This window comes from Leptodactylus fuscus, chromosome 11 (genome assembly GCF_031893055.1).
Source record: "Leptodactylus fuscus isolate aLepFus1 chromosome 11, aLepFus1.hap2, whole genome shotgun sequence".
NCBI classification, from domain to species: Eukaryota; Metazoa; Chordata; class Amphibia; order Anura; family Leptodactylidae; genus Leptodactylus; species Leptodactylus fuscus.
Window position 1 is genome coordinate 64,566,480 of NC_134275.1, and position 10,131 is coordinate 64,576,610.

General features: G+C 41.7%; 1 protein-coding gene across 1 annotated transcript; it reads left to right on the forward strand.

Moving 5' to 3' along the window:
* Positions 1-1,143: 1,143 nt before the first annotated feature.
* On the forward strand, positions 1,144-9,425 carry LOC142185485 (NTPase KAP family P-loop domain-containing protein 1-like). The gene is made up of 5 exons (XM_075260916.1): positions 1,144-1,201; positions 4,486-4,542; positions 5,785-5,916; positions 7,341-9,055; positions 9,162-9,425. Exons 1-5 carry the CDS (start codon positions 1,144-1,146, stop codon positions 9,423-9,425), a joined length of 2,226 nt encoding a protein of 741 aa, XP_075117017.1.
* The last annotated feature ends 706 nt before the right edge of the window (positions 9,426-10,131 follow it).

The window sequence follows — 10,131 nt, forward strand, 5'->3', positions numbered from 1 at the left end:
CTTATCTATACCGTCCAATCTCACAACCAGAGAGAGGACTGGGTCTTATAGGATAATATGAGAAGAGCCTTCTAACATTTTATTAAGCCAAGGGGGTCAATACTAGGCAGCCGGCATACATAAAATTATACGCTGGTGGATACAAGCTTATACAGCTACAGAAAGGTATAATACAGTACAGTAAGGTAAACATTAAAAGATCAGAAACCGTCCTTAGGCACATGGCACTTCTGCAGCCAACACATGATATCCATAAGGCAAGAGATTACAGTCCAATAGGTCCATGGTAGGGGCACATACCGCTCCACCACATAACATATAGCAATAAAACTTTTTAATCCATACCAGTATAAAAGTCCATAAGAATTCATCATAGTCCATGATCAGATGAGTTACATCATACTCCTCATAATCCAGAAGTCCATAAGCACATGGATTCCTAAAATCCTAATTGAGGGCCGGTTCATCACCGTAACCTCAGCGGCATCTTACTGCTTTGCCTCCTTCCGTTTTTGCAGAATATAAAATAGGCCTTGGCTACTTTTCTGTGGCTTTCATTAAAGCAATATACATGGTTAAATAGGTAAAAAATATGCAAATCTATTCTCCAGGATGTAATTAGGAGACCAGTGCCTCTGTATGCTGCCCTCTATATATCCCTCTATAGGAATTCAGACTAGTGTATGGGCAAAAGAGAATTCCAAAACCATATATTTCCCTTCCATTATAGCTTATGGAGGAGCCACTAGTGGCTTGTATGGTGGCTGTTGTGGCACTGAGGAGGCCATTGCATAATGAAAAAAGGCTTTAAATGAAGTCTTATTTTATGAGCATTTTGGGGGGTTGGGATGGTTTCTCACCAGTGGTTCTTTTGCTTAAACGTTGACAACCACTGGTTTAGTTCTTTCCTGACCACAGTGTATTTCTTCCTCATCATTGTCATCACCAGTTGTCTCAAAATATGGAGTTCCACAGGGTTCAGTGCTATCCCCAACGTTGTTTGCAGCTTACAAGCTCCCGTAGGGCAAATTAATCCAGAGTCATGGCTTGGCCTATACCCAGCTATACATATCCTTCAAGCCTGGAGTCAATGATCCATCTACAGCCATAAATTCATACCTAGCTGAACTGCAAAAATAATGGATGAGTCCCAGCTGGCTAAAGCTGGACCCGGAAAAAGCTGAAGTTCTCGTGACTGGAGGTTGGCACTTAATGGCAAAATGACAACTTGTACATTCACTACTTCTATTCCCAGGAAACCATTCTCCAAAGTTTAGACTAAGTGCAGAAATTGGTCTTAGTTATTGATGTGGAGCTGTTTTTCAGGAACCAGGTGTCCTCCATTATCAGCTCTTCTTACTTCCACCTGAGGAACATTTCAAGAATCAAACCCCTTATTCCAGCAGAAGATCTCTCCATGTCTTCACACCCTCACTTCTGGACTACTGTAATGCCCTATATGTAGGTCTTGCAGATAAAGGAATACATCACCTTCAGCTAGTACAAAAATAACCAAACAGCCCTAACCTGCTCCTATAACACCCATCCTGCATCGGCGGCCTATAAACTGGAGAATGACACTTAGTCTGCTTTATGACCTTCCAATCCATAAACCGCTGAGGCCCTGACTACTTAAAAGGTCTTCTGCTGCCCCATAATTCTCGCCAACCTCTCACATCTGCGGGCACAAATAACTGTCCATTCCCAGGATCCACCTTAAAGAGGACCTTGCATGTCCTCAGGCACATATTCTCCAGGAACCTAAATCCTTCATCAGTTATTTGGCCACATGTTTACCTCTCTGGTGTGCTCCATGGTACTGATAGTATTTGAGTAAATACTATATTTGAGGTCTTTGCTCTAACATTCACATGCTGTGTATTTGTGCTATGAGTGTTGAGAATGGGAATATTCTGTAGAATACATAGGGAGCGTTCACACTACCGTCGGTGTCCGACAGGTAGTGTCCGCTCAAAATCTGGCACGGACATTAGGAGTGGACACTACCTGTGTCCGTGACACCCGTCATTCATTTCAATGGGCATCGGGTGCGTTCTTTTGCACTCCGTGCCCTTCCTTCCCTGTCCGCAAGTGAAGATGTCCGACTTCTCAAGTGGACAGAAGAATTTTCTCTTAGATTGAAATCCTATAATGTATAGGGTAAACTTAATGGAGAATCTGCAGCAAAATTCACACATAAAGTCTAATATGGAAAAAAACCTGCATTGTCTATACAGTTAGGAATGTGCATGGCGGTGGTATGTATTGCCCCTTTCCATACACAATTCGTAAGTTTAAAGTCCAAGCCAGGCCCATGTTGGTTTATAGAGCTGTAGTGTAAGCGGATACCTTTCTAAATAGGTGTGGAGTGAGCGTCCTATATACTCTCAACGGCTCGAAAAGTCTATATGAAGACTGTCTGGTGAGTAAGCTGCTCTGCTAGCAAGAAATTGTATGGACTGATAATAGATAAGATTATATACTGACTGTATTTATGTATAGGTTCTATCAGTGCACCAATGTGACGCCACAGTCACTAGCCAAGTGCTACCAAGCCAGGGGCATGAATCCATTTACACAAGCGGCACACGAGGGGGATATACAGATGCAAACTTCTGCAATTGGTTAAACTGTTACAGTATATCACAAGACTCCAAAAATCAGTGAAAAGTCTACGGAAAATTGCCTTTTTCTCTTTTTTTTTTTTTTTGTCTTCTCTGATATTATGCTGCAACAGTTATACCAGTTGTATGGGAGAATCTGATTACTTTTATTTATTTAGATAGATAGATAGATAGTGTGGTGACACATTATGCCACATTTATTAAGCAACTTGTGTCTCTATTTGATGTAAATTGTGCCTCTCTTTGAGTGCTTGTTGGACTTTTACTCATTTGTGGGGGAGGGTTTAAAGTTTTTTTCTTTCCCTCGCTACTTTTTTGTGTTTTGGAGAGGAAAGGGGACATGGTAACAGAGTTTTCTTTAGCGGTGTATTTATAACATGTATTGAGATAGTCAGGACCTATAAGTATCTGGGCGTGCTCCTCAATAATAAGCTGGACTGGGCCGATCACCTGGAGGCGCTGCACAGAAAGGGTCACAGCAGGCTCTACCTGCTCAGGAGGCTGAGCAGGTCCAGGGGCCACTTCTTAGGGCCTTTTTCAACTCTGTGGTTGCCTCAGCCATCTTTTTCGGTGTGGCCTGCTGGGGGAGCAGTATATCAACCAGGGACAGAAATAGACTTGACAGGCTGATCAGGAGGGCCAGTTCTGTCCTGGGGAGCCCCCTGGACCCAGTAAAGGGTGACAGAAGGATACTGTCTGTGGTGACCTCCATGCGGGAGAACAACTCCCACCCCATGTATGGGACCTTGATGGGACTTGGCAGCACTGTAAGTAACCGTCTGCTTCACCCCAAGTGTGAGAAGGAGCTATCGCACATCCTTCCTTCCAATCGCGACCAGGCTGTATAATCTACATCAGACCAAACGAAGATCTCTCCGCACAGAGAACTAAATGAGTATAACTATGAAGTCTTCCTTCTTTGTCTTCCGCTCCTTAGCTGCTATGGACTCCTAGTATATCTTCTCTTCTCAGCATATGTGTGTCTACGTCTGTAATATATTACTGTGTATTATCCTGTATCTGTATTACTATGCTGCTGTAACATACTGAAATTTCCCCACTGTGGGACTATTAAAGGATTATCTTATCTTATTTAAAAAGAAAGAGTTTTGGGCAAAATTTATTACGCGAGTACGCCTTTTTAGAAATATAGGTGCAAAGTGCCAAAAGAAAGGCACGCCTAAAATATCTAATGTGCTCAACTTTTACAAAGGAACTGGACCTATTTAATATAAACTACTAAAAAAAGCAAAGAAAAAAAAAAAAGGCGCAACTGCAAAAATATCAAATAAAAAAGGAGTGGAGAACAAATAACTCCCAATATGTTCTGAACGCAGATATGACTGCACTCTGTTCTGGGGCCTCACATGCTTTCTCTTAGGTCTCTTGCACGTGACCAAGTGTGCAGCCTTAGGCTCTTCCAATGGGGTGTCTGATACTCCATTTCAATATTTAGAGCAGGTCCTCTTCTCCTCCGTGAAATCGGAATGGGACGGCACTCCCATTGAAATGAATGGCGTATGGAAGGATTCAGATGTGTCAACGATATTTAAGCCCTAAGGGGCAACACGGTGGCTCGGTGGTTAGCGCTGCAGCCCTGGGTTTGAATCCTACCAAGGACAATAAACATCTGCAAGGAGCTTGTATGTTCTCCCCATATTTGCGTGGATTTCCTCCCATACTCCAAAGACATACAGATAGGGAAAAAAATGTTCATTGTGATCTCTATATGGGGCTTACAATCTACATTAAAAAAGAAAAACAATATTTAAATCCTAGAAAACTCCTTTAAGTATCACTGCTCTTAACAGATATATAGGTCTCATAAGTATGTTATGTATATTTCCTCTGTTTTCCACAGGTATAAGGTTCTCTAGGCAAAGTCACTCATTATATAGGGATGACATGGTGTATCCTGGTAAGAAGAGGCTTGTCTCCTTTAATTCTCTTTTTCTTCCGTCTTCCTTATCTTATGTTGCTTATCCCCCACTTCCTATCATTAATTTGATACATGATATCTTATGTTATCCTCTGGTACTATGCCAGTGCTCACGTATGAATTTTACAGGGTTGGTTTTATCACAACGTGTCACATAACCCTACAAACACCTAAATGGATTGTCACATTTAGGCCCCTTTCACACAGTCCATATTTGATCAGTATTTTGCATCAGTATTTGTAAGCCAAAATCAGTAGTGATTCAAGGTACAAATGTTTCTGTAACTCCAGTCGTGGGTTTTGTTCCTGCCAACAATCCCCAACACCATGTTACTCCACATGTCTGCCTGCACCCTGCTGCTTTAAATCGGCGCTGCGTGCCTAACAGAACACTGTCTGCCCCCAAAGGGTGCGGGTTCCAATGTACAATATTATCACATTACTTCTAGGCCATCAGTTTCTAAATACACACAAAAATATCTGAACAAGACAAAAGAAGTATTACAGGAGAAACAGAATGGTATAGTCCACGGGGCTCAAAAGGGCATTATATGACACAGGTCCAGTTCATCACATTCATCTCAGAAAGGGCTCTTAAATACTAGTTTCCATTATAGGCTAGTAACATCTCAGAAAACAGATTTGCATATTTTTCCCATAATCCCCCAGTGGAGCGAAATGGCTTGTAAGTCTCCATACGCCTGTAAAGGTGCACACTCCCTAAGAAGTGTTGTTATCCCCTGATTATAGGGTAGGTGGTCCTTTACCACCTTACACCCTAAGAAGCCATTTGGATGTCATAGAGGAGGGGGTCTTTCCATCGGACCCCTCAATAAATCATTAAATAGAGGAAGCGCCCATTCTGGCAGATCCATCCATCCATCTATCACATGGTCATCATATAATACTACAGTGATTTGCTGCAGGGGTAACTTATGGCTACTGGTGGCTTCCATGTTTTATCACCTGGTTGCTGAAGGGTTCCGGAGTCAGAGCTGCTGTCACATGACTGCACCAACAGTTTGCTTTAGGGAAGTCTCCTGACTATATCCACTTATTGTATCGTAACATAGGCCTCAGAATCCTCAACACCACACATCGGGCAACCACCACTTTTTCACACAGATTTTTTTTTCAGACCTGTACTGTGTGGATTCTATTACTGAGACAATGCCATGCAGTAGCCCCAGTGTTACTCTCTTTCGTACTTTCTTCTATTAGGTTTTAAGACAAAAGATGACGTCTACTGCTACTCTCTGGCCAAGGCCTTGTACTATGTCGTAACTCCTGTAACAGTCGGGTTTTATGCACCATGGGGTAGACGCAAGGATTTCCTTCTCAACAAGATTGAAGGTGAGTGTATGATATCCTTTGTCAGCTGTGTGTTATGGAAGATAGTGTCTGACTGAGGTTTCTTGGCCCACCAGATAAAATGAATCTCCACCCTCCAACAAACCCTAGGAAATAGCCCATAGTACCCTTCAAATGTAGGTGGCTTGTGCTGGCCCACTGGAAGATCTAATGGTGTTCTGGTGGGCCAGTCCAACACGGGTAGAAGATGGAGTAACTGGAAAAAAAACAGCAGTTGATAAAAATGTTACCCAGAAATATCTGCTATATAGAACCTTATATCTAATACTCTCCTGTATGACCTAGCTTGGCCCACAACTATTCCACTTAAGCCCATTCCCCTCAATTTGCAAAGAAGTTCCTCCATCTCTTATATATAAAAATGGTTTTTGTCTGTTCTTTATGCGCAACCAAACAACTGAACCGATCGTCACCAAATTTGACACATGGATACATCAGGTGTTTGTGAAGGTTTTAGAGCGGATCTCAGCTCTCTAGGGTGTACTGTTCCTGAGAAACAGTATTCCCAAAAAATGACCTGCATTAGCCAATAGAAGCCTGCAAGTCTTTCACTCATAGTCCAACTACCATACACATGATCACATGTCACTTATCAGCCGATAGAAGCTCACAAGTGCTTAGTCTCCACATGCACACAGCTTTACTCAGGTTTCCACGACAACCCAGCCATTTTTCTTCACTGTAGTAGATCAGCTTTAAAGGCGCAGGGCGCTGTGGATGACACTGTTACACAAGGTCACATACACACAGCTTTATTCCGGGTTTCCATAACAACTGATCACAGGTCTTTTCACTGATATCCAAACTGAGATACACATGATTCCAGCAACCATATTTAAACTCACAGTTTCTTCAGTCTTGACATACACACAGCTTTACACCAGGTTTTAATATACCCATACATAGACGGGTCCTTCTACTAGAATATCATAATAGTAGAAGTACCTTGTAAGACAAGCATGCATCAGCCATAAGATTTTGGACCAGTAGTCCTCCATAAAGTTGTAGGTCACCAGAAGTCTAAGTTAGACCTATAAAAAAAAATCTTTGTTGATTGATATTAATGTGAATACTTGAGGAAGAAGATAAAACCGTATATAAGGTGCCCTCTAAATTTCTCTACATTATTGGTAGACAGCGCATTTATCTATACTTCAAATGCAAAAAGCAAAATCCAAAGGGATTTCACACTTAAAGTGAATTTCCACATTTTCACTGAATATGGATAGAATGTAAGTACAATGTAGTGGAACCAGTAATCTAAGACCGCACGGGCGTCTGCAAGTCAGAGTCTAAGTGAATGCAAATCAGATAATGTCACTTACATATTATACTATAAGAGACAAAGAGAGCGGCTGCAAAGATATAGAGATACAGTATCACTTCATTTTACCCTGTGTTTGCAGCATACCTCTGTCGCGAAGGAAGGAAGAAGGATCGAGAAGAAGTAAAGAGGACTGGACAGCAAACAAGAAAACCCATAGGAAAAGATCTCATCAAACTCATCTTTCTTATGATATTTTACTATCCAACAATCACAGAAAAACACAAAAGGAGAGAGAATATACATTATTGCTTCATCCGCTTTAGTGCATGGGAATATGCCGGCAGTGACCAGCTTTGGGCTGGGTTGGTTACTGCGCTCTGCGATGGAATAGAAAACTGCTTTGGATTGACTCCTATTAGTGTCTTTCGAGCAGTGGGCAGAGCCCCCGAAGATGACCCATTCAAACAAGAATGGGTTAGTAAGAAGATCCTATGTATCCCGCTTTGGCTTGCTTCTTTGTTGGTGTTCTTCATTGGAATTGTGCTGGGCGTTTTGATGCTAATATATGGTATTTCATTTAGTGACCCCACAGGAGATCTGTTGGCTGCTGCTGAAGGTGTTGGGGCAGCCATAGTTGGCGTATCTGCAGCAGGAGCGCTCAGAGTAGCCATTGTGGTGATTTGTAATGCCATTGTCACTCAGAAAAGAAAAGTGGAGCAAAAAATGAATCGAACGGATATGAGCTCCCAGTTGGGTTTCATGAGTGATGTGAAGTTGGAGGTGAAAATCATCACCCGTTACCTCCAACTCATGGAAGTCTTCCAAAGGCAAAAAATTAAAGTTGTCCTTGAGATCACCAACTTGGACAAATGTATGCCAGACAAAGTGGTTGGGGTTCTTAATGCCATGAATATCCTCCTTTCCGATCCAAATGCCCCATTTATTTCCATTTTGGCTGTAGATCCACGCATCATCATAGATTGTGTTGAAAGCTCTGTACTCTTGAAAGGTATGGCCAACAATGGCTATGAGTTCCTAAACCGAATAATAACATTACCATTTTCTATCCCAAAAATGGACTCTGAAACTAAATTATCCTTGGTAAAAAATATCATTGAAGGGGAAGGTGAAATCATTACAGATCTAGAAGAAGATAAAATATTAGATCATGAGGTTTCCAATGAGAAAGACCCTCTTTTATGCCTCAAAGTTAACCCTAATAGTGACTACAATATCAATGATGTGCCATTGGCAGTAAGACGCTCCAACACGAAAACGTTATTGAATGAAGCCTTCAGTTATCTTTTTGACAAGAGTATGAGGGACTATATCACTGACAACGTTGTCCATATCAGAAGGGTGATAAATACTATCACCATAACTATCCGACTGATGATCAGTCAAGTAAAAATAAGCCAAATACAACCCCTCAAAGTTACACAGTGGGTTCTCCTGGCTACTCAATGGCCATGCCGCCTCAGCTGGATATTGCAGTGCATGGAGGATGAAGAACAGATGAGCGAACAAGGAAAATGGACGGAATCTTCTTCAGACTCTAGAACTTTACTTTGGGATGTTTTTGAGAAGTCTTTGGAGGAGTTAGATACCATAAAGACAAGCCTAAAAAATCTACTAGAGTTGGATGGAGATCCGGAGATCTTTCACAGTCTATGTCACCAGTTTACGGTAGAGGAGGCCAATTTTTATCTGCAATTTACCGTTAATTTAGATTCTTCCATTAAAAGACAAATGGAACTTCTCAGAGGCAGCAATAACATGTGGGAATCAAAGAAGAGAAATCGACTGACCATGCGGTCTCTGCTGAATATGAGTGTGAATGAGGTCTGCAAAGAAGTAAGTGTCTGGTATTTACTATGACATGTTAAGACTCTTTCTTTACAGGTACATCCAGTCTAGTGCGTTGGTTCTCTATCATTTAATCCATATTTTTTATTTTCAGATGAGCAAACTAGGATTTGAGGAGGAAAATCTCCAGGTGTATAAGCGGAATATTAGGAAGCACAACCTGAATGGCCGAGCACTTGTATACAGTGATAATAATGAGATAAAAAGTGCCATGTGTATGGGCCTTGGAGACTGGACACTCTTCAGCGTGTACTTCTTAGGGGTTCTTCCCGCACCTCCTGCTACCCCTGCCCCAGTTATTGGAACTAAACAGGATATCTTAAAAGAGAGACGGCTATCAACTGATATTACATCTTAAGCCTCCAGTGAAGAACTCTTTAGTTTTGTCCAAACATATTCGAAGAATTCTCTATAAAACTGTAGTCATCTGAGTTTTGGTTCGAAGGTCTTGCCCCTTGTTATTTCTCGTAGAAATTTCTGAATAAGTTGAAAGCTGGGTGTCACCAGTAGGGGGTCCAGTCAGTACCACCGATGCCAGACTGTGATACACCCCTTTGACAAGGGTAATGGTAATGCCTAGTTGTTAATGTATCCTTTAATTTCTAGGAACTATATCAGAACACTGGCTCATTCCAATATTACATATTTTATTTTGTATTCCACATTATTCAAGTATATTTTCTACTACTTTGTATTATCCAATAATCTTCATTTTCAGCAATCCATTAAACCTCTGTATTATACTTGGGTTCCAAATTGTGCTTTAGATATGGACTCAGGACTTCTATAGCTCAGGAATATAACAAGTATGTGGAAGGGCACTACCTAGCAAACCCCTGTGAGCTGTTGTCAATTTTCAAGTCTTGTGTTATGGCAAGGAAAGCTGCTGCAGACATGCCTAAGAGTTGTACTGCGGGAGAAGTTGTTAGCTGCCCTCCCTCTGGAGAGTTGATAACATCAGGCATTGTCCAGGTCACCCATAGCGGGAATGGTGCCCAACTTAAGGGCTCAGTTCAAATCTCAGAGAGAGTGGGTTTGCTTGGAGGACAAGGTTCTTTCCTGGA

What these genes read in the sequence shown, in the direction of transcription:
- LOC142185485 (XM_075260916.1), top strand. Translation starts at nt 1,144, where the DNA reads ATGAGTCCCAGCTGGCTAAAGCTGGACCCGGAAAAAGCTGAAGTTCTC. An exon ending in TGAAGTTCTCGTGACTGGAG is followed by an intron (nt 1,202 to 4,485) that starts GTTGGCACTTAA and finishes TGTTTTCCACAG; the next exon opens with GTATAAGGTTCTCTAGGCAA. An exon ending in TGAATGAGGTCTGCAAAGAA is followed by an intron (nt 9,056 to 9,161) that starts GTAAGTGTCTGG and finishes TTTTATTTTCAG; the next exon opens with ATGAGCAAACTAGGATTTGA.